General features: G+C 36.1%; 2 protein-coding genes across 3 annotated transcripts in view; one reads left to right on the forward strand and one right to left on the reverse strand.

Annotated features, from left to right (window-relative positions):
• The window catches only part of LOC108972412 (tRNA dimethylallyltransferase, mitochondrial), a 130054-nt gene extending 106854 nt beyond the window's left edge, over positions 1-23200 (reverse strand). For both annotated transcript variants that reach the window (XM_018939349.1, XM_018940158.1), the window contains exons 1-4: positions 22955-23200; positions 16175-16312; positions 1918-2124; positions 1652-1776 (exon numbers count right to left, since the gene is read on the reverse strand). In XM_018939349.1, the coding sequence (XP_018794894.1) occupies positions 1652-1776; positions 1918-2124; positions 16175-16312; positions 22955-23074 (590 nt within the window). In that variant the 5' untranslated portion in view covers positions 23075-23200. The remainder of the gene's footprint in view (positions 1-1651; positions 1777-1917; positions 2125-16174; positions 16313-22954) is intronic.
• Positions 3130-4168, forward strand: LOC108973598. Its single transcript, XM_018941365.1, has one exon. It carries the CDS (start codon positions 3444-3446, stop codon positions 4047-4049), a length of 606 nt encoding a protein of 201 aa, XP_018796910.1. The 5' UTR covers positions 3130-3443; the 3' UTR covers positions 4050-4168.
• Positions 23201-25665: the final 2465 nt, after the last annotated feature.

Below are 25665 nucleotides of genomic sequence, written 5' to 3' on the forward strand. Positions count from 1 at the left end.
GAAGACCATTAGCAACCAAGATCCAGAGAAATGGCGAGAAAACACTTCTTTGTGGAATGCACCTGCTTACGGGAAAACCCTGTTCATTGCTCTCGCGATATCGAGCAAGGTCCCTACTGCAAACTTTTTGTTCCTTATGCTTCTCTCGAGCCAGGACACAATAGTGTGAAAAGCAATGTCTACTGACTTACTTACGCAATAGGTACGCATGCGCAAGAAAGTAGATCTCTTGGAATACTACTTCTTAAATGCAGATCAGTCAGTTTCTCTAACGTCTTCAGTAAGAACGACGAGAGAGTGTTGGCTCTAAAAACCTTGGCCGACACAAGCTATTCTTCCCGACATTCGGAATGAATGCAACCCTAACCTGTCCAAAGGTCCCAGGAATATACCTTAATCTAAAGCGATTCGCATAGATGGGTACCTAACAATAAATCGCACGAGAGTGTGACCGAATGGATGAATTGATGAAGTAATTGGAAAGGATCTTTCTACGGAAGCTTTACAAGCAGTGCTGAAGGCTTCGACGCACTTATCGAACGTGCCAGGAGACCACTAGCCCATTAAGAAGGGCAATAGCTGAAAAATCCAGAGCCGTTAGCGGTATTTTTCAGCCTGAAAGAGGGCAAACCAAAATACCAGGAGACCATAGTCAAAGGATCCTCGTCTTGGGAATATTCAGCCATAAATTTCACAGTCATAAATTGGAAAAAATAAAGGACTTTATCACTCTCGGAACTAGCAGAAATATTCAACTGTTTTTCAGGACTGAAGGCTTTACCGAAATATCTAAGTAAGTATTATCCAAAGGTTTATCAAGCGACATTTGTTCTTGAAAAGCTGCAAGAAAATCAGACGCTTTCGAGCCAAACTTTGTTCAGAAATAAAGCCGATTTTTGGCTCAATAAGTATGCAGAAAACCAAAATTTTCACATTTGTTACGAAGGAAAACTTAAAGGGATTCTAATTACCAATCGAAAGGGTCGAACGAGTCACCGAAAGTTTTATTAAACGAATGAACCATCTGAGACGCAGCCTCCAACATTTCAAAGAGATAATCTTCAAAAACTAAATGCCAAAGAACGTTCTTACGAATGAATAAACATTCCCCATTAAATTTGAAGGGAACCTCGAAATAGATCACCGTATTTATCGAACAGTGAATACAAGACTTCGAAGGTGGCACATAAAAGGCTAAAGACTAAGGCTTTACAATAAATCTAGAATAATACTATAGGAAAACCTGTACGAATATCAGGAAAATATTGCAAAGCCCTGCTGACTTAAGGCCGATAAGTAACGAACTTCTTACTGACCGCCATTACAAATATAAAACAAGACAGAAAATTATATTATGAAGCTTACAAGCAAAACAAATTTGTCGTCGCGGGATCAATATTATCTAAGTATTGAAAGGTATTTAAAGCGTACATGTAAGTATATGTATTATTGTACAAATGTACCAGTGAACTAAATTTAGCCCATCTAACATAACTTTTGACATGATACGTTTTATATTTCTGCCACTTTCGTGCAGTAAAGAGTATTGGACCTTGTATAGATGAGGTTTTAACACTTACGCTCGACTACATATATATAAACGCTATAAATATTTTCATTGAATTTTTCAAATATTTCTTAATCAACTTACCGCATAATTTTTCTTTTATTGTTGGGATGTATGCGATTTGCTGAGTCCGGATCGATCTTCCTTAAATGGTTATGCAACAACTCAGATGACATTGCTGACATTTCAGACTGCGGTAGAAATAAAGACTAAAAGTATAAGACATAAATAAGTAACGAGACCAAAAATAAAGTAAAATAGTAAAATGAAATGAAATATTTTAACGCACAGTGTTTAGAAAATGATTTTGAATCATTTGTTAGTATACAATTGTTTGCAATAATACTTACATTTTTCACATCCTCAGACCCAACATTAGGATCTTCCTTTGAAGTAGATACGCCGGACTGCTTGTCTATACTAGGCCGGTTGTCAATACCGTCCAGCTCGTTGGGATCCTGCGGACTAACGAGTATATCCCAAAGTAGCGATTCAATGTAGTAGTTAGTGCCGCCAACTACAATGGGACATTTGTTTTGAGCTAAAAGAGTTTCGATCTAAAGGTATTTAACAGTTAAGGATTATTTACGTTTTACTTTCGACTACAGAAAAAGCGTACTAGAGGTACAAACTGAGCAATATATCAAAAGCTCTAATTTTATTAAGTCGTTTTCTTAAAAATCAGTTACAACTCCTTTGAATAATCCATGTGAATAACATGAAAAATGGAACAAGGATGTAATCTAGAAGCCTCTTCAAAACAATCGACAGCATAACTGTTCAAAACATTAAAAAATTAAAGCAACCATCATACCATTAAATACTCTGAACGAGGAACTTTGCCTAATGTTCAGAGAGGATTTAGGGATCTTTACGTGAGAGTACGTATGTTAAGAACATTTCGTTTGAAAAGAAATTAAAAGAAACCATGGAGATTTAGGAAGTGACTTAAAATGATAATTTATCCGTTAGACAAGAGAAAATTTTATGAGAGTTTACCRTCTCAAAATTTCTGATTACGATGCAGTTCTATCCCAGAAATCTTGTTGTTGTTGTAGCCAGTCAGTTGCCGGATAAGCACCTAGGTTCGTTCCGGTTACGTAGACCCAACTGTCGTGGGAACAGTCCCAGTAACCCACGACCCGACGGAAAAATCGAAAATGGTCAAGGCATACTATAAGTTGTGAACTTTAAGACGAAACCCCGAAAGTCCAGCTAACAAACTCGTATAATCCGGTTCGAAATGAATGATCAAGAACAGTATAATTCTCTTGGTCTATTTATGGTTCTTCTTTTGTCCTCATCCTCGAATAGATTATAGATTTCACGATAAGTTTCTTAATGGTACGATCACTGCTGATAAGCTACCACTCATACACACAAATTAAGTTCGGGACCTGTAGGAAAGTAGTGCATAGAAGCATAGGGATTCGCTTTAATCACCAGGACAAGCTGTCTATATCCTAATCTAGTTAAGTATTTATTCGGTAGTCACTTACAACTTAATTTCATAGCCACTTCATCCTGCCGAAACTAGTATTTCGTAAACTACATGGTGAAAAACATCATAAATTTTTCGTTCGGTTTTCAAACAAAATTCTCTATAAATATTTTTTTTTTTTACTATTATTACTAAAATTGTGTTAAACTTTATATTGTTGTCGCCGAAACAAAATATTCAAAATTAACAGTAATTTTGAGAAGCTTATACTAAATTCTCTGCTCAAATTGTTAGCAGAATTCCGGAGGAGTACGTAACAAAATTGGGTTAGCGGCCGAGTTTGACGTAGCTGAAGAAAAACGGTGCCGTTATATCCGCCGCATATACAGATATCAATAGTCTAGCAACGGAGCAGTGAAGACGCTAAACGGCAGGATGGCCGGGCTTTCCATGGTATTCAATGGCCTTTTGGTAGGTGCCTCAGGATTTGCTTTGGCCTCAATACAGCCGGCCGAACATCCCTATGCTTTCTCCGCTTGCGCCTTTGGACTCTGCCATGGTCTGCTGGGCATCATACATGCTTACAATCAGGGCGACGAGAGTGATAGTTGCAATAAGATACGTCAGATATCTGACAGTGTTATGGAGATCGTGCATTTGCCACTTATAAATATTGAACTCTATTTGGCATCATCGGAAACTAGCGCTTTGGCATTGGGTCATGGACTCTTCGTTATACCGCTCGCTTTTGATTTAATTGCGAAACTCTTCACAGAGGAAGGCGACGATAGCAACACAAATACGCTGAAAGATCTGACGATTTTGGGCAATATCATGTCGCTGACATTCTTGGCTGTCAATGAGAGCAACTACGTTTATGTGAGCATGGCTCTTACGGCCTTCTTGACCAAATATGGTGCCATACTGTTGGACAGCTACTGGGAGGGCTCACTCGAGAACACTGTACTTACCGGTTATTCAGTGTTTACATTCCTTGCCAATTACGCAATCACCGGTAAGCCAGAGTGGATGAAGCAATGAGATGGATGGATCTGAAGACCGAATAAATGTTGTTGCGGAAAAATGCATGTAAACTGACCATTTCATGAGATAATTATTATTAATTTGCGGAAAATACATAAATTTGATTTCGAAATGGACATTATGCGTTTTATGAAGTGGTAAAGCAGTCTGGACGTTCATTTGTAAATACTATAAGTTTAGTGCTGCTTCGAAGCATTGCAGTATTTTTATAAGAATATTTTCGTAATTGTTATTAGAAAAAGCTATCGAGTACTTTAGTTGACCATAGTTAGAAGACGTCACTGTTTTGGGCATAAAAATTGTCTGGTTCGAAGATTTTATTGGATTTATAAAAATTTAGATGTGCTAATTTGCGTCGAATTAAAAGAAGCCTCTGAATTGTAGACATTTCTGCAGCCATTTGAGTTTTTCATTTCTTTTCACAAACCTGTACTTAAGAACTTTTTAAGGTATATTCTGGGATGAATTCTCAATCTTTTACAATGCTTTGCGCTTTGACTGACGATAGAAGACTTGACGAAGACTTTGACGAAGATATTTTATAATGAAGACAACAAGATAACGTGTGCTCAGGAATAAACCAAATTAAAGCATTGGCCTGGCTTGTGGATTATTGATGAGTTGATGCAGTAGAAACGCTAAGAAATCCCAATCAAATAGATCTTATCCTTTTTATCAGCAATTGAACTACCACGCTCAGCAATTCTATTCTTCCTTCGATAACCAGACCTTATAAAATGATTGAATTTTATTTACTTTTTGTAACAGATCGATTTTATCCTCAGTGGAACCAGCTCCACACATATGATATTTTGATTAGCGGTGAAGCTCATTTCTAAGGAGCGACGAACAATCTGAAGAGATGTTCAGAGCCGCCACTTCATCCAGAAAAAACAATGGTGTGGTGGGTCAGTGAAATCATCGGTCCATATTTCTTTAAAAATGATGGCGTTATCGCGCCACGATAATCGATTAGTTAATGCCTAATATAGAAGCTCGTGCTCTCGGTGACATTTGGCTTCAAATTGATCAAGTGGGCGCCGAGTCACAATAGATGCTAGGTAAAGTCTGTAGGGACAGACATGAACAATAAAAACGTCTATATCCTGAATATTGGAAGTGGAAAGTATAAGTAAACCATTAGGAAACGAGAGTGTCCGAAAATGTCTCTATCGAAGCAGCAACCGATTGAAGTCTCACAAACAAGTATAGTAAGAGGTTTATGTAAGAAGAAGGTCCACTCCATTCAATACTTCACAATATTAACTTCCAAGTTATGCATTTGTTTATAGGCATTGCTTTATCGGTCAAGAGTAAGTAAGTAATATTTTGCAATGTTTGTACCCAAGCAAATAAATACGAATTCGTTTTTCATATTTTCGATTTTGTTTTTTTTGCTTGCATGTTTTTCGGTTATTTGTGTAAGGATAGTGTTAAAATATGATTTTCACATTTTTTTGTGTTTCCTTTCGCGTCTGTTTGCAATGACGTTACTGCGGTAAGTTAAGCGTTTAAGCAGCAAAAAAAGCGAAAACCGACAGCCACAACAACAATGGCGGCTACAGAATGAAAACATTAATAAATGTTTACACTGTGGCTGCAACGTATACACATACAAACAAATGTGCACAAACAAATAATGCATGTGTTTGTGTGTATGTGTGATTGTAGTATAACACTTTTGTGTCGGTAGCATGACTAGCCGATCGGCGTATGTTCTATTCGCTCGCTCACAAGTATGTGCTTACAGCTGCGAGAGAAATAATGACACCATAAGCAGAGCGCTGTTATTAAAAGTGTTTTTTAACTTATCTTCCCAATCTTTCATCACAACATTGGAAATACATCATTAAACGATCATTTTCTGTAGGGCTATGAAGTAGAAGTTTGACAGGAACCTAACAGTTTGCGATCGTCAAAAGCGCTGTTGAGTTTCCTGTGTGCAGTACAAGCTTCTATAGAGAGCCGGTATTTTGAAGAGAGGCTTATAGGTTATATTACCAAATTATTACCATTTAGAAGAATATGTCTATAAGGTCACCACCACAGAGGATATTTTCAACATTTAATGATTTTTAGAATACAGTAGCAGCTTTTGAATACACTTATTTTACATAATTTCCTGCTTCTCCTTGGAGTTTGACCGAGATATGTATGTACAGGGTTTATCCGGAAAGTACTAGGACTGAGTAGATTTAAAAAATTTATTGAACCACTCTTTAAAACTTTCAATAAAATTCAACAAATAGGCTACTTCTACGTCGATGCTGCGCTGCCAGTGCGATCAAGCATGGAAGGCGTCACGGAAGGCATTCTCCGGAATAGCCTTCAGAGCCGAGGTGCATGCTGCTTGGATCCCCTTTCATCGGCCTTTTCAGGCAAGAAAAAACAAAAAAAAAAAGTTTGGGGGCAACATCTGGGCTGTAGGGTGGCTGCGAGAATATTGGGCCGCGGGCTTTGGTTATGTAGCTGCTCACAAGAAAGGCGGGGAGAGCCGGTTCGTTGTCGTGGTGCAACTTCTAATCGGCTGCGATATCTTGTCGGACCACTTCTTGTTAAAGCAACATCATTGATCATATCACACGACTCTGTCGCAGATTTATCGAATTTCATACAGAATTTAGTCACGTTCCTCTGCTCTAACGAACGCTGCATTTTCGGCTGGCACCACTCACAGAAACACGTCGCGCGAAAATATTTGTCTAGACTCTCGAAGTGCTCGGAGACAACTGACCAGTCGCTCGTTCGTTAGCTGGGAACGCCCTCTACCGAATCCAGTCAATGCGCGCACCTGTTACTTTCCGAACAAACCCTTTCTTTTCATAGTTATGATCTCAAAACAAAAACAACTGAATACTGCAGTTGTTATGCTCACGATTGTTTATGCCTATATGTGGTATACACGTGTGTGCGTTTGTTGCAAGCGAATTCGCTGATGCGTCTGTGCGGCTGTTGGCTTATCTCTTCCGCCCTCCGTCCGTCCGTCTGTCCGCATGTTTGAACTCTGAGTGCGCATGCAATGCGGTTTGTTTATTCAAAAGCGAATTGCTTAAGTGGAACCACGGCCAAAAAGCCGGCCGCATCGGCGTGCCGCGTCTGTCTACTCAGCCAGACCCGGCGTCCAACCGGCATTGCGGCTGTTTTGTTTTTCGTGCCTTTCTTCTGCTTTTATTTTTTTTTATTTTTTGTTTTTCATTTTTCTTTGTTTTCAAGACGTCTGCCGCGCATCGCCTAATGCAACACACGTCGCTGGCGCGCAGGCTGTGACTGTGTCTGGCTTTCGTTTTGTTTACCGATTGACTCATTCATACAGGTTTTTGAACTTGCACAAGGTTTGCGCGCAGTCGCGATCTGCCTGCYTGCGCTTGACTGGCTACCTGACTGATCGACCGTCCAGCTGCCTGACGCAGCGACGCTTCGCCGCAAGACGCTAAAAAGCTGTGAATTTTCGGTTTTCTGTTGTTTCTTCCACTCGACTTTGACGTCTGCGCGTTTCTTGCTTTTTGTTTTATTGTTTTGTTTATGCACTTTTTACCCGCCAGATTTTTTGTTTACATATTCTTCAGTTACGTTTTTTTCAGCGCATTGCGTTGATTTGCCTGCAACTCATGGCGTTCGTTGGTGTTTTTTATTTGCCCGTTGAATTCAAAAAGTAAGTTTAAGTATCTTGCGGGGGGCCGTAGCCGGTGCCCACACTTTAAACCGCTGATGACAATGACTTTGTATTTATTACTTCGACTCTTCGACTCTTTGGTATTTTGTGTCTTTCAACTTGAACCGCGTCATTTCGACCTCAACTTAAATCTTAATTAGTTGATATGTTAACTCTCGATTGCATTTCATTAGCGATTTGCCGAAATCATCGTGGGGACCCATACACTGGAAAGTGCTGAAAGTGACAACATCTTAAAAGCCCATCATTTCTGCTGTTCTTCTGCCTGCATTGTTTCATGAGAGATTTTGTTTTTGGAACGCCTCTTATTTATGGTGTGAAGGCTTTATGAGCTGTGAGCCGGACGTTATACACCAACAACAACAACAAAATGCACGCATGCCATAAACGATCATTATCTGCATCCCTGCGTCCATCTCGTGCGGGACGCACGTTTTAGGCTACAATACTTCACCTTTCGAGTTTCTCCRTTCCTGGAACACATTTGTCGATTATGACAAATGAAGATTGTTCGTTTTGCATTCCACTTATGTGTGCGTTAATTTGAATATTTGAATCAATTCTTTAATGCATTCACTTTCAATTCATTAATTGATTTTATGAGCTCTCCAGCCTTACATGCTTTAAGATTTTCGCTAATTAGTGTAAGGCTGTGTGTTTGTCAGTTTTTTTAGTTGAAAAGGTTTTTGAATGAATTGACGGTGGAGACCTCGATATAAGAAAAGATATTACATGATTACTCTCCGTTAGGTTTCGTCTAATTCGATAGATATTTGGAAGTCGAACGAAATATTTTATAGAAAAAAATTAAATTTTATAAACATTCTCTTAATTGTCTTGTCGTATATCCGTACTATAGAATTGAATACGGCAGAGAAGAGCTTACGAACCAAACTGGCCAATAGTACGCATAACGGATATCTGAGGAAATTTCATTGTCTTCTAAAACTGTCATATTGGAAATGAAGTAGGTAACGGAATCTCACGAACCTTAAGCCGAATAGCAAAAACAACCAGCGTGTAATTTTTCTTCTGAAAAAGATCTTATCGTTATAAAGTTACCAAAGGATAGAGCGAAGCAAGCGTAACTACAACTCATTGGAAGGATTGAGAGTATATAAGCCAAAATAATAGACTAACTAACTGAATTCCAAAATCCTTTTTTCTTCGAAAATCTGTTTATTACATTTGTAGAGGGCATCGGAATCAATTAAGGTCCAAAAATGTATGGGGTATCTACGGATTTCACAAGAACAAGGAACTAAAGTTTGCCCTCATCAACATCCTCCAATTCAGACACGAAAAAGAAACTACTCATGGCTTTACCACGTTCCTTATTGACTATAACATTATGGCCGGCTTCATTTYCTAAAAAAAAAAAAAATATTAGCAAATGATCTTTCTCCTATAGAACACAAGAAACCGTGATTTTGTGAGACGTTCCAACCTCGCCTCAGCAATTGCTTGTGGACTATCATCATTCAAAATGGAATAATACTGCTTATTATCATGCCATTCACCCAAACACTTTTGTCTGCTCAGTTTCATGACTGAACAAATTTTTAAAAATAAACTTTAAATAAAAATTGGAATCGCTGGTCCATTCAACGAACGTTCGACGCGCTTGATATTCGTTCAGCTCCAATTTTTGAACTTTTTGGATTTTGTAAGCTCGCAGACCAAAACTGAGTATAAATCAAGTAACATCTAAAAGGCCAACTCCGAAAAAAGCATTGCCTCATTGAAAACCACGCGTCGAAAGAAACCACCAGTTACAAGTGGATTACTTGACCTCCTCTCCAAAAAGCTGCTTTCAAAATCTATACTTCTTTTTAACTTTGAAGAGTACTAAAACTACACAATTCGGTGCCATTCGCAGAAACCCTACTGACGTACGGAATGATTCGATGTATTTCGATATCTTAAATTGACAGCGTACAAAATACAGTCAAGACCTTTTCTTCGACATCGTTTCGCTCTATAGGCTCTCGAGAAGTTCGAAGAAGATCCGACGTTTTCGCGCCAAATTTTTTTTTTTAGCGATGAGGTCCATTTCTTGCTCAATGGGAAGTAAACAAGCAAACTTGACGCATTTGAGACAAAAATCTATGATTGTTCTGGTTTGTGGGACGGTGGAATCATCGGTTTTTCAAAAATGATGCCGATGAGAAAGTAATTGTCAGTGGCGACCTTTATAGGGCCATGATAACCGACTATTTGTTGACTGAAATTGAAGCTTGTGATCTCGAAGACATTTGATTTCAACGAGATGGCGCCACCGCCCACACATCGCATCAACCAATGGATTTAATGAGAGAATACTTCGGTGAGGAGACAATTTCACGTTTTGAGCCGGTCGATAGGTCACCAAGATCGTGTGATATCACACCTCGACTTTTTCCTGTGGGTATATGAAAAGTCTAAAGTCCATGTGGATAAAACCCGATTCTATTCTGGCCTTGGAGCAAAATATCATACGTGTCATTTTAGTTATCAGTCGAAATTTTCGAGTTATCGAAAATTGGACTCAACGGACCACGGCCAACATTTGAAAGAGATAATCTTCAAAAAATAAACGCAAATAATGTTCATTCCAATGAAAGATAACGTTTCCATTAAATTTGAACTTTCTGTGCTTTTTGTTAAAAAAAAAAAGAAGAAAATAGGCAACCTGGAAATAGATCAGCCTTTATATACCACACTACTATCGTTTTTTGTTGAAAGGGGTCCTGCCAATGTCTAAACTTCGCGTAAGAGAGCCTGTTGGAAATGGAATCAAAAATATATATTATATTATATTATATTATTGGGGAACTGGGCTATATTAATCGCAGGAGGTGATATCTATCAATATATTTGGTTTTTGAGATTCGTTAGTTTCTCATTACATTTGTTAATCAAATATGGTATATTCCCATAAAAATAATAATTATTGATAACCATTGCACATTTCTGCCAAGTTTTATCCAAAATATCTCCTCAAATTGGCCGATGAACGGCAGAAAGCATAACTTTAGTTTTGAGCACAAACATACACACACATACATACATACCGGTCGTTATGTCCATATGTTTTTATGAAATATATTTTTGTTGTTTTTATTTCGCTGTCAATCAAGTTTTCGGAATGTGAGTTTCGAAATGAGCGAAAGAAGTGTAGCTTCTTTAATGAATCACAAATTGTTAAACAGACATTTCCGTTGCTGTTGGACACTATTGAAGTGTGCTGCAAATATTAAACAACTATACGTGGTATATGCTTAGCCGAAGGCACTACACACACATGCATACATATGTATGCATTTATCAGCAGAGTATGGTAAAATTAAAAGAACGCTGCATGTTGTCAAAACAGGCGGAAGTGGTGGGGTAAGTGGTGGTGTGAGCGAAGTTTTTGGCTTTTTTGGAAGTGATTTATTTATGATACGAGTTTTTGAATATTTTCAAGTTGGCCCTTGAGCGGGAACTTAAACTTATGCATATTGATTATCTGAACGATCAAAGGTTATAACATACAAAATAAGAAATTTTCAAAATTTATTATACCGAGTAAGCAAATGTGACAAAATATGCTTTTATATTGTAATATTGTATGAAAATATAATTGACGCCTAAGTCTCTGAGGGATATAGACCGAGATTGTACACCAACTATTCGAGTTCACCTTGATTTTCCGAACAGCTCAGCAAATTGTACGAGAAGCTCCTAGTATAAGTACGCTCAAAAGATTTGCATTCTCTTAAAACAAATTTTATTCGGAATAGAATCCCACCACAACAACATTTCATTTCGAAAAAGACTTTTACCAAATTAAACGGGTCTATCGTCGCAAAAAGGTGATACTTAGTCCGCAAGGAATTTAAATACCGGTAATAATATCCATATCTTAACACATAGGTGCACTGAAAGGAGGCAACCCTTTGAAGAAATTGGTGAAATAAGTCTATATCTCCACCTAATGGACTACCAAACTCAATTAAAATTTTCTAAGCGGACGTACTAAGTATAAAGAATGCCTGCAGAGTTCTTTTGAATAACTACGGCATTTTTTTCCTTGTCTACGCTACAGGTCAACTTGTTCTTCTAAAGGTCAACTGCGTTTGTCTATAATTTGGATTCCTGGTCACAGGAACATTTTCGGGAACGAAAAAGCAGACGAGCTGGTAAAGTTAAGAGTCTCTTTAGACGAATCTGAGACAGAGTTAATACTACGGCTGCTGGCAACGATTAAAACAGATTTTTATATTCAGTTTGAAGGACTAGCTCAGAGCAGATAGAAATCAATAACAAGCTTCCAGATAACAAAGCAGATATGGGGTTTATTAAATAGGTTTTGGAATAATTAGTGACAAACAACCTGTAATTAAATTCTCCGAGCAAATGACGTTTCAAAAAAATGTATTTTGCTAAGTTGGTAGAATTTTCCCAACAAATAGTATAAAGCCTTCAAGGACGAAAGGGAAAAAGAAGGTATGATGCTTGAAATTCATAAGTTAGTATTTAGAGAGATGGCAAGGGAGTCCATAAGTGTAGATCTTTTATCAGTCCGTTCGAACGATTTTGGTGGATATAGGTAGGTTCGAAACAATTTCCGATAAAGCTGTTTTTCCGTTAAAGTACCGTAAGCAGGTCTCTTTGGACATGCTTGATCGTTACAATTCGGAACCCACATTCATAGAGAGCATTATAACTGTCGTTGAGATATGGACTTATGAGTGTCACATGCCAACAAGTCAACAGCCATCGGGATGGAGGAGAAAAAGCGAGCCGAAACTAAAAAGGCCACGCCAAAGCCGCTCGAAAATCAAGGTGATGTTCATTGTTTGTTTATTATTATTATTTTTTTTTTTTTTTGAATATTCGTGGTTTGGTTCAACAAGAATTTGTTCCGGCGCGACAGAAGGAATTGTGAAAGAACAATTCAAGAATTTTACACGATGATAAAGAACCATCACATCGAGCCACGCTTGTGACCAAATTTTAAGCCAAAAGCGCCATGGACACTGTCAATCTACTGCCGTATTCACCAGATTTGACTCCGTGTGATTTTGTTTTTGTCCCCCAAACTGAAATGAAAAGTCGAGCGAAGAGATAAATCAAAACTCACTGAAGAAGCTGAAGGCCATTTCAAAGAGTGCTTATGAAAAGTGTTTCGAGGACTTCAAAAATCGTTCGCAGAAGTGTATTACATTCGGTGGTTATTTTGACACTCACCTGCTTTTAACAATATTTGTCGTCGCTGCAAGCTAAAAGGGAATACGGAATTTGTTTTCCATTTCTTTGTGAATGCCCATCAAAATTACAAACCCGACAAAAAATGAGGAAAATATGCGCTAATTGAACGCATGAGTTCATCACTCCTACCTACCACATACTACCCATAGCACCTAATATATGTATGTATATCGCCCGAACCTAACATTTATTATATTATCGCTCAATAAGACAGATATCTAGGAAAAATTCAACAAGAGCATGGCGTTATTAGTGTTCAAAATTGGATAGCATCGGTTTAGGCCTTTTTATAAGGTTTATATTTCCTATATTGAGTAATATATATTATATCGGAAGATAATTTAATAAGGGCGATCCACATTTGTATAGCACTTGTGGAAAAAATCTAGACATATTTAGAATAAAGAAATATATATGTATTACATATTATAAATGAACTAATTGCTATATTGTATACGAAGAAGTCCACAGCAACGCCCACACTAAAAGTTCAGCCAATTTTGGCGCCCATGTCGCCAGCGTCTCTTTTAATTGTTGCAAATTCGAAATCGTTTTAATTTACTATAATACTTGTTGTATGTATGTTTTAGATTTGCTTTTTTTTATTTCCTAAAAAACTGTAACAAATCAAGCTATGTATGTATGTATATCAACAGCCAATTTCATAAATGTTGTTGTTGCATTTTTATAAATATTTAAGAATAAAATATTGCTTACTAAATATCTGCTGACAAAGTCAGCGCCACAATCTCAGAAACACTCGGTTGATGAGAGATGAAAATGCTGCAAAACTATTACTGAAGTGATCGTGCTGTACTCTACATACAGGGTGGTCCATATATTTTATATATTTTTTAAATTGTATGCTATTCAGGCATTGGCAGTTTATGCCTGCTAAACTGTTTGGAAAACTATGCTATATTATATCCAGAAAATATTCAAAGTTATTTCGTAAACCAAGATTGGATATATAGCTCCAGCAATACTTGTGTGGAAAAGATCTACGATTTTATTAAGCAGCATCTGGGGATCGTCTAAAGGCCGAAGCTGTCTCAGAAAGTGGCAGTTTGTTATGTGTTTTGCAGAGGTGGCAAGTATGATAATTGATCCAATTGGTATAAAAGCTTTTCTGCATGTTCTGTATATAACGGGTTTTTGAATAATCGTCAATTTGATCTTGTAAGGATGTAGGCGAAGATATTTTCGCAAAATTCACCACAACGACGACTTGAGAGACTGATTTAGATCTTCCTCAGTTGAGGCACTTCTTTGCCGCCCTATCATGGGAACATTTTGTACTACGACTGGGCATTAAAATGTTTCCACTAGACACTCAATTGTTGATCTGACAGAACGATTATGACAACCATAGATTGGACGTAGCGCTTTTAATAATTTCGAAAATTTGAAAAGTTGGTCTCTTAAGTAAGATTGAACCACCCTATATGTACAAGTATGTACACAAGTATGATTGCCATCGCCGTCCACTTGATGTGCGGACACGCAAAGCATACTCAGATATGATATTGTGACAAGTCCGTCGGGAAAATCTTCTGGTACACACATTTTTGTTTCTGTTTATTTATATTCACTGTATGACAACATTTGTCACACGATGGGAATAGCATATCTGCTGCTGTCTGTCACCACGGCGTACAACTTCACCATTTCACCGTTTTCTTGATGTGCGTGGATGGGTGTGTGTGATGACATTAATAATTTTCAACTGTGGCAACCCGTTATTTTTAGATTTTCCAAAAGCAAAAGTTTTTCTTGTTGCGTGCAGATTAATGCCTGAAGATTTGAATACACTGTTGACTTGTTGGGAAAACTGGGACAACGAATTCCGCAGAGATTACAAAAACAAAAAAAAAATACTGACCAGACCAAAATAAACGAATTCATATGTGGCACTATAATGGCGTTTTAAAATAATTTTTATGATTTTTAAATATTCCATCTTTAAGTGCTTTAATTTATAAATAAATATTTTTAGGACAAATCGCCAAAAAAGGAAATAAGTTAAGGATATAAAAAGTTGTATATATTTTTATCGGTCTGGTTTAGTCAAATAGAAATTTTTTTCTGAACAAAAACTGCAACATGTTTCAAGGATATAAAAACAAATCAGTCACTCCTTACTAGCATTGATGTTAACAAACTATGTTGAATTGCTGTTCTATCCCTGTTCGTTTGAACAATGTATGTAACTTGTTCGTTTTATGTTACAGCAAACCTGTCGAGTAATCTCCTGTAATGTCGTTACAGTATGCTCAACAGTGTAAATACATTTTACTTATTTGCACATATAATATAAACGCAGTTGTTGTCTCGCCATCATGAAGCAAGCGAGGAGCACTGCACAAAATTATACTATAAGTGCAACAGAATAACCGAATGTTAATAGAATATATTCGTTAACATTCTCTGTTTAATAGTCGTGTGTCGGTAAGTGCGCGTCGGTTCGTGATCGCGATTAAAGTTTGTGGAAAAATAATACATTAATAATTTAGTAGAGTTTTATGAAAATAATTTAATAATTATTAGAATTTGTCAATGTAAAGTGAAAGTCTGTGTTAATTAATAGTAGTGAAGGTGTGCAAATGCAATTTAGCAAAGCAAATGTGTTGGTTTGGCAAACATGTTTCAGCATGTAATTTTGCATGTAAAATTTGCTTTTACTCAAAGATTCCTAACTGCGCGTTCTGAACGCACATACATATGTACATATGTAGTAGTAAATCTAAGTTTAGGGAGAATCTTATCAATATTGGTGATATTAAGTTGTTTTTGTTATTCGATCGTAGTGTTTAAATTATCCCACATACGTTTAATTGAAAGAAATTAAATATGTGCAGGCAATAAAAGGTAAGGGTGCGTACGTATGTATATATTTATGTACATCTATTTTATATAAAAATGTTTATGTTATATTATTTATGTCATATGTATGTACGCTATATATAAATATACAAGTCCATATTTATGTTTGAAGAATTGTATGAACAAATGCATATAATTAATAAGTAAGAAAGGGCTAAGTTCGGGTGCAGCCGAACATTTTATACTCTATGCTATTACACTCTGTAGCAACAGTTTGCAAGAGAATAAAAATTTACTTGTACTAATTCTGGAGAATACTCACTCTATGATCCAAATGTGGGTGTTTGCAGAGGAGTATTTTCAATATATTGGTTTAGCATAAAAAGGATACAATTGGTAAAGCGGCATTGCGAAAACTGACCACAGTAAATGGTTCACTCGGTGTCGCTACATCCAAGAGATGGTGCTTGGCTCGAGACTGTTCCTCTTTGGTAGCCTTTGCGGTAGCAATGTCCAGTTTGGCATATACCTAGAAATGAAAAAAAAAATATTCGTAAATAGAGGTTGCTTGCAATTTAAACGGATTTTTTGCATTGAATTTTGTACATAAGGAAAAAAACTTGACTTAAAAGAAACGAACGAAAAAAGAGATATCCTTAAATGTTTAGATTTACGAACTCTTTCGATGAGGAGAAGTATTGGGTCATTCTTGATAGTAACCTATTATGGAAGCACAATATTGAGGAGAGGAAGACATTGATTGTCTTCTGTTGCTGTTAATGTTTTACTCTGACCTAGATTTGTGCTTTGGTTTTACTAAACCGTAGTTAAACCAATACTGTTCTATGGTTGAGGGCGCTCAGTAAAGCTCAGTAAAGTCGTTAGATATTGTGTCTTAATATAAAGGAATCTAAAAAATTTTAATTATAATTTGATTATTGTGTGGCTGTGTCACGTAGCCTCGTCTTGTTGGAAGCAAATGTTGTCAAGATTAACTTCTTCCATAAAAAGTTGGTTATCATCGGTCTATACCGCTCTCCATTGACAGTAACAGTGTTTCCAACTCCAATTCGAAAAAAGTACGATTGATATAAAACCCCACCTTACTATCAATTTAGATGTATGTAATGGTTGTTTCTGGATAAATTCTGGATCCTCTTTGTCGATAGTTTTGTTTATTTACCGCAGGAGTCAGATGAAAGTGAGCCTCATCGGAGAAATGATCTTCTTAAAAAAATCGTTATAGTATTCGCGCTGTTCCAAAAAATAATCAACAAATTCACGACGTTTACGGTAGTCCAATTGCTTCAGTTCTTAACTTAGAAAAATTGTATAAGAACGCAAGGCCAAAGCCTTTCTCAAAAGGTTTTGGCTTGAGACGTTCCCAATTCATGACAACGTCCAGGAATTGACAAATTGCGGTCTTCAGCAACACGTGCCTGAACGATTAACCTGGTATATATGTATAGCACCCGTCCACAAAACCGGCAATGCACTTCAACGGAGGTTACTATCAGACTACGGGAAACCGAATACAAGGAGGCTCCGAGAGAGCTTAAGCTACTTCCATATACAACTCGTCTGAATGCTTGAACACAGTGGAATCGTCGAAAATTTTAAAGCCGATGAGCTTGCAAGAAGGGACACCCATACCCAAATCCCATTAAGACGGAACAAACAGTTTTTGCCCCTTTGTCGTAGCGACAAGTGGGTTTAATCGTAGTCTCACGAATATCAGTCTATTTACCTAACCTAACTTAGGGTACGAAAAAATTGTAAGAGACTATTTTTTGCAGAGCATTTTTCGTTTCGAAACTTGTTTGGACAAACAATTTCAAGGATTGTTTGGCTTTGTACTCTACCATAAAAATCGTTAATGATTTAAACACATTGAATTTGATACGCAAACATTATACAAGTAGTTTGGACAGACTACGCTCGATATGATAAACTTTATATACTAACCATATAACATACATATGTACATAATACTAATAAAGACAAGCTTGAAATTGTTAAACGCAATCAATTCGACTAATTTGATCGATTCCATAGTGCAACTCAGTATGGTCAGCGGTCAGCATGCATAAAATAAAATTGAAATACGAAACTCTTAGCTGAGCTTATTGCTCATCTTCAACCAGTACATACCCATAAATAACAAACATAAATGCCAGTGCGTTTGTGCGTGTTTGTTTAATTTGTTTTAGGTATGAACTGAATCTTCAGATGATATTTCCATAAAAACACTTCCGTGTTTGAATGGTGTGAAATGTGTGACAATTTGAATAAACATTTCAAATCAAATATAAAAACCCGAAATTTCCAAATTAACTTCTGGTTTGAGTGGATTTTTTTTATCCTAATGAAAGCAAAAATTTTTATATAAGAAGAATATATACGACAAACCAGTTTTTCACACACATAAATTAGAAGAAAAAAAGCGTATTTTAATTGAAAAGTACATAGTACATGCATACATATATGTATATAAATGTATACATATACATACTTATATAAATGTCTGTATTTAAAGCTCTGTTAAATATTCGTGTAGCGTTTTTTTGGTTTGGAAAGTTTAATAAATAAAATACAAYAATAATAATTTTAGCTATAATCGTAAAAAAAATCGTACGAATGGTCCTTCGATGGGGAAAATAAAACACAAATTCTACTCTCAAAGTTCTAGGATCTAGATCATATAGGAAGGAGTCAGTTTGTGTTTTTTCTTGTGGTCGACGCATTACAATTTTATCGAGACACTTTCCTATAAGACTCAATTCCAGAGCTCTCCTATATTTCCTAAAGAACTGAATTTAAGAGCTCTGCCAGAACAACTCGAACAAGCACCTTGATTACACAATGCTAAAGACAATACTCCTCAAGTTACTTTGATCAATCCATTTATAAACATAAGAAACAGTTAAGTTCTATAGTTTGACTAAAAACAAATGTCATTGAACACATTATACTTTTGCACTGTCCAGCCGGCATAGTTTGGCCCTAGGCTAGTGGAACATCTCAAGAATTACATTAGATAAAAAGGTAAAAATTATTTTTATTTATTATTTATTGAATTTCTTTCTGAGGTCTTATTTGAGGCGTTTTCTGGAGAGAAATACGACTTTTGTATGTGCATGTTCAGACGAGGTCTCTTTTGCCCGCTCAAACCGTATTTCTTAGACGTGTCGTTCATGGTCTTAATTTGTAACTCACCGTAGTCAAAACATCAATTTAAGTGTTGAGCAGTTCCATAACAATGCCTTCAGCCTTTTCTCTGTCTCATATCAATTATAGAACAAAATTGAGTTTTCGAAGAAATAACGGGTTTTTAAAAAGGTTTGGAAAATCGATGAAATTCTTTATCCCTGCGAAAGTACATTCGATTCTATTATGTATGGAACTCGATTTCTTTTGCATGACCACCAAGAGCACGTTGGCAGAAGTCCATACGCTTAAACCACTTTTCGACGGTTCTCAAGCACATATCGGCCGATACTGCTGCAATTTCACGTTCGATATTCAACAATAACATGACCGAAGCGGCCAACTGACTGGGCCATTTCGTGAGATTACACGTTAACCAGACTTGGTTTTCAATAAATCGATTGTGATATTCGCTGTGTGACTTGTGGCACCGTTCTGTTGGAACCACATACATATTGCACAAGTCCATATCATCCATCCATTATTATTAAGCGGTAGCGTTTCCCGTTCACAGTAACGTGTCGGTCTTGATCATTGCGAAAGAAGTACGACCTAAAAACGCCGCCGTCCCATAAACCACACCAAACTGTAAGTTTTTCGGGATGCAATGGTGACTCATGGAGTACGTGTGGCTTGCTGCGTGACTAATAACGCATATTGTGCCTATTGACGAAGTCATTCAACCAGAAATGAGCAGCATCGCTGAAGATGATTTCCATGAAAATCCGGATCATTTTCAAGTTGTTGCTCAGCCCAATTCACGAAAATACGACGATTGTGGTGGTCAAGCATCTTCAGTTCAGAACTTGTAAGGATGTATACCAAAATCTCAAAATTCGCCACAACGGCGTGACAGAGATACCCAACGCTTGAGAACGACGTGTGAGACTGATTTGGGTCTTCCTCAATTGATGCGCTAGCGACAGCAATATTCTCGACACTACAATCACTTCTTTGGCTCGCTGGCACGGGAACATTTTGTACTGTGGCTGTGGATTCAAATTTGTACACTAGACTATCAATTGTTGATCTGACAAGACGATTATGACGACCATAAATTGGACATAGCGCTGTTAAAGTTGAGGCCATTAACTCCGAATTTCGGTAGTCAGTTTTAATAATTTCGACTGGTTGTTTGATAGCATGTCGTTTTGTGATGAAATGATGTCATCGTCGCTATTGAAAATCCCGTTACATAGTTATTATCTACAAACTACTCGCTTTATTCATATAAATAACTTTGTTACAGTATATTAAGTATATTACGGTATTTAATATGACGATATATCCACCAAAAATAGAGAACAAGTCTGCAATTTCCATGTTCGTGTACGGTTTGAGTGGACGAGCCCCAGCTAAAGATGATCAAATAAGTTTTAGCGACATATGAGTTTCGATGAATTAAGCGCCGCTTCATTTTGAATATTTTCGAATATCTACCTATTAAAGCAACTATATCACTAAAATATTGATGGGTTATAAAAATCGAAATGAACCTGATGTCACCTGTTACTCTCGCTCCACAAAATTCTTTCGAGTTTAATTAAGTTAAAATGTTTATACAAAACGTAAAATGTTCATAATTATAGTGGCGAAATTAGCATAAACTCCGGAAAGTTTAAGCCGGTTTTACTACTCTAAATCTTTAATTGTCTATGCCTTTTTGTTAAACTTCAGTTTCGCTATTTGGCGTTTCTTTTTCGAACGCTTTTATCTGGTCGTCAAATTGACTAATAGAAATGCATACTTAATACCTTTAAAGAAAATGAATAAAAATAAAATATATGTAAATAATGAATGTCAAACTAGAATTTTTTTTTTATTAAATGCCTCGTGTTTCGAAGCAGTTTTAATTGGCTTGTCGACTGTAAGAACATTTTTACACATACATATGTATATGTATGTATTAACATATGTATGTTATAATTGGCAAGATCAATTAGCTGACGATTTTTTGCAATTGTTAAATCCTAGTCACTTAGACGGTTAGTAGCTTTTTGCCACTAATCGGCCTATTAATGAATATTCGAAATGTGTGCAGAGGCCGAGTGGTCAAGTGCTTCATTAGAAATTTAAGGCAATCAATGTCGGTTTTAATGTTGCCCATAAATTAAATTTGTTTACATTAACTGTATGCCAATTTGCAAATTTTTCGAAAATACTAAGTGGAATTGGTGTTAAGACGCTACCGGGATTCTAACTAAAACTCTTGCTATATATGCTAAAGGCATAATATTAGTATGTACATATGTGAAAATCACCAGCTGTTTCCAACTGTTTGTTGAGAAGCAATTTGTTACACTCTCTTTACACTAAACTTAAAAAATCAATGGTTGATATCCAGATTTGTCAATTCCAAGTGGTTCTCAAGAATTGATCATGTCTCCAACCACTACCTGGCGGATTTTAAAAAATGATTTGGGCTTGCATCTATACAATGACCGTCGTCATGCTGCCTTGGAATAGTTTAACAAATATAACGACTTTTTTAGGAAAATCATCTTCTCCGATGAGGCTCACTTTCATATGAGTGGTGCGGTAAATAAAGAAAGCTATCGATTCTGGTGCGAACTAAATCCACAAATTATTCATGAACAACCATTACATTCACTTAAATTGACAGTTCGGTGCGGGTTTTGGTCTGGTGGAATCATCGTTCCGTACTTCTTTCGAAATGAAGCCGGTGGCACTGTTACTGTCAATGGAGATCGATATAGATCGATAATAACTAATTTTTTATGGCCGCAATTAGAAGAAGTTGATCTTGATAATATCTGGTTCCAACAAATCGGGGCTACGTGCCACACAACACATGCAACAACCGAATTAATGTGAGAAAAGTTTGGAGATTCGATTATTTCAAGAAATTCAGACATTGAATGGCCTCCAAGAAGTTGTGATTTAACACTGTGGGAATATTTGAAGTAACTTTAGTACTAAACCAGATTATTTTCAAACTTTCTAAGTCAATATTGAGCGAGCTATTCATGACATACGACTTGATTTGGTGGGAAGAGTACTCGAAAATGGGGTTCGTGGAATACGTTACTGCAAAAGTAACCTTGGTGGGCATTTGAATCATTTCATGGGTTTAAGCGTTTCAAAAAAAAATTAATGTCTTAATAAATTCTACAACACAGCTAGAATGTTGTCCTAAATATTCAAGTTAATGCAAGTAATAGTTTTGGAGCTACAGCCTTCAGAACTTGTATGCTCGAGGCTAGCTAGGCTAAGTGCGCCCCCTAAATGCGTTTTTCTACAAAATACATATGTATGTTTTTGAATCTGATTGGCAAGATTTCTCTACTCAATTGATATTCATGAACTTTCACGCAGCTCTTTGAGATACAATTCTTAAAGACTTGGACGAAGGATTTTTTTCTATTACAACTCGAAATATATCGAAATTTTCAGTGAAACTATAGTTTTTTTGTAAACATGTCCGCCAAAACTACAATTTTCAGTTTTTTCCTTACTTCAAGTTCTAAGTTAAGACTTTAACTAAATTAAGGAATTTTTTCACTTTAGATCATCCAGTTAGGGAGCATCTTTTTCGCGAGAGGCCAATGGAAATGTCGTCACAATATTTGTTTTTTTTTTCAAAAAAAATCGGAATTTCTTTGTTAGTAGTGTAAATTTGTAACAATAAAAAAATGTAATAAAATACTTCATTTTTATATAAGAAACCAAATTGCTGAAAAGACGTTTTTTGCTCGAGGTAACCCCTTAACTAAGTCAGGGGTTATTATTTCTTTAATGTATTTTTTTATAAAAAAAAATTTTAAAAAATACGTTTAAATTTCATAAGTTAATTAATTAAGTTTAATAAACTAAACTATGATCCTCTAAAATAAATTATATTAACCTTTACTTACAGTTCTCCACTATTATCATACTTTATACACAAAAATAAAATTGAATAAATAAAACAACCCTGTCGCGAAAGCACTGACGTTTAACATACCTGCATAGAGTCAGCGCTGATTATTTCGCCGCCGTATCGCTCTGCCAATTCCAGCGACAACTTTGTTTTTCCCGTACCGGTTGAGCCCAAAATCACAATTAATGGCACTTTGCGTAACATATTTCACTCTATTTTTCCACCTGGAATAGTAAATACTGTCTTTATTAAAATTTCACCACAAATTAATACCGAGAAAACGTTGAAATTTGTGCCAGAAATGCAAAAGCACGTAAAAGCGAACACATGAGCAACAAAACAAACTAAGCAATCAGCTGTTCGCTTTGCTAGCACAGCACTTATTAGGGTGACCAGTTTATCGTTTTATTGTTTTTTGTTGTGGAATGAAAGCGAATAAAGTGACCAGATGGTAAAGTGTAGAGTATGTTTTATATATGTAGATATATAATACCCTGAACAGATTATGTTAAGTTTGCCACGATGTTTTTAATACCGAAAATAAAACGTCGGACACGCTATAAAGTGTAAAATATATGTATGTGGAAATATTTCTCGCGACAAGCTGAGTCGATTTAGCCATGTTCGCCTGTATAGACACAATTTTTTTCGAGATATGGACTCGAAACTTTGCACATGTATTTTTGTCTTGAGCACTCTGCTCATTTGTCGAAGTTGTCGATATCGGTCAACTATAGCATATAGCTGTCATACAAACTGACCGATCCAACTCAAATCTTTGTAATAAAATTGATTTTATTTTACAAGGTATCTTTATGAAATTTGGCACAGCTTATTATCTGAAGCATCGTTCCAATATTCTACGAAATTGTTCAGATCGGACAACTGTAGCATATAGCTGCCATACAAAGCGATTTTTTTTTATTTTATGCTTTGAAAATGCGACTGTAGAGTGTACTGTTACCTGGAACTGACAGATACGACTGTTTCCAGCCCTTTCCCTGCAAAAGTAATTATCGCTCCTATCAAAGACTGATAAATATACTCCGCTATCGAGTTTTCACTCTCTTTAATATGCAAAAATGTTAATTACTATTGAATTTTACTTTGAATACCTTTAATTAGATGTCATAGACCGTGAAATAGACAAAAGGTCCTTAACATATAAGATTTTTTAAATGCAGACATACTTCTGCACACGCATATACAGATTTTACTCTTCAATGATAGACTGCAGCCCCTGTTGCTCACTTTCCATACAATGAATGAAATTAACCCTTGTCATGTTGGCTTGTTAATTTCTTGTTTCTTTTGAATGCTCTATTTAACAGATTGTTACATTGTCAATTATGAATAAAGTAACCAAAAAGTTGTAAAAAAGGAACCAAAAACTACTGCGTCATATCTAAGGTCAACACAAAAATTTCAAATAAGGCAGAAAACTATGTAATCAACCCTCAACAACCATTTTGGTGCAAATTATTTATATGGGGTTTCCAAGAATTGGTGGCATTGTAAAATTTAATTTTTGTCAACAAATTTTTTATTATCTTATAAAATTCTACAACACCTCTACAAAATTATCCTAAGTTTCAAGTTAACCCTAATAATAGTTTTGGAGATACAGCCTTGAAAACTTGTGTGCTCGAGGCCACTTTTATTGTCACTCAAAACTTTAAACGTTTTGTTTTTTCAAAACTGTGTTTTTGAAGTCGGTTGGCAAGTTGGCCAAGTTGGCCAAGGCAGAACTACTCAACCGATCTTCGTGAAATTTTACACAGGTCTTTGAGATACAGTTCTTAAAAACTTGAATGAAAGATTTGTTTTTTATTACAACTATTTGAAAACAAAATATCGCGAAATTTTCACTGAAATTAAAATTTGTTTGTAAAAATATCTGCCAAAAACCCAATTTTCTATTATAATTTTCTGTTTTTTCACTTCGTCTAAATTCTACGTTAAGGTTTTAACTAAAACCCGGATTTTTCATTTAAAATTATCTTGTAAGAAGTTATACTGCCTACGCGGGCGCATCCGAGGGGCCACCGGAAATGTCACTGTCGAGTTTAAAATATTTTTTCTAAAAATTTCAGAATTTCTTTGTTAATGCGCATGTTTGAACCAAAATAAAATTCTAATAAAATATTTAATTTTTTTATGAAAAAAAAATTGCTGAAAAAAACCCGCATTTATCCCAGGAAACCTACGTAACCTCATATTTCGTACGTTGTGCGGTTAACGTGTTCGTTTTGGAGTATTTCCTATTTGTATAAATGTTACTTGGTATAACTGTCCAACGTTAGGTATACTTGATATATTCCTGGATATACGTAAGTTTATATCCCGATCAGTCTACAATTTCGTCCAAACGTTTCTTCCTTGTTTGGCTTGTTTTACTCCCCTTTGTGAACGCGATTAACCCTATGTATGTATGTAAATACAAGCTCCTTCTAAAATTCAAATTTCATATAAAACAGTTAAAAATTGGTTTTGATTTTTGAAAAACAAACTTGATCATGACAAAGTTCATTAACCGGTACATAAATTTGCGGATTTTATAACAAAACATTAAAATGTTTTCAGCCTACGTACATACATACATATATACAATATATATGTGTATACAATATGTACATACATTTATACTTTATATGGCTTTATAGGAGCCGTTTAGTGCGCACACAAATTATATCAGCAAATTCTTGCCAGTTAAGCATTAAAAGTCAACAAACGTTTTGAAGGACAACTTACGAAATTTTAATTTGATACAAAACTTGCATAAATACATAAACATA

Source organism: Bactrocera latifrons, unplaced genomic scaffold (genome assembly GCF_001853355.1).
Source record: "Bactrocera latifrons isolate USDA-ARS-PBARC rearing strain unplaced genomic scaffold, ASM185335v1 scaffold_0, whole genome shotgun sequence".
NCBI classification, from domain to species: Eukaryota; Metazoa; Arthropoda; class Insecta; order Diptera; family Tephritidae; genus Bactrocera; species Bactrocera latifrons.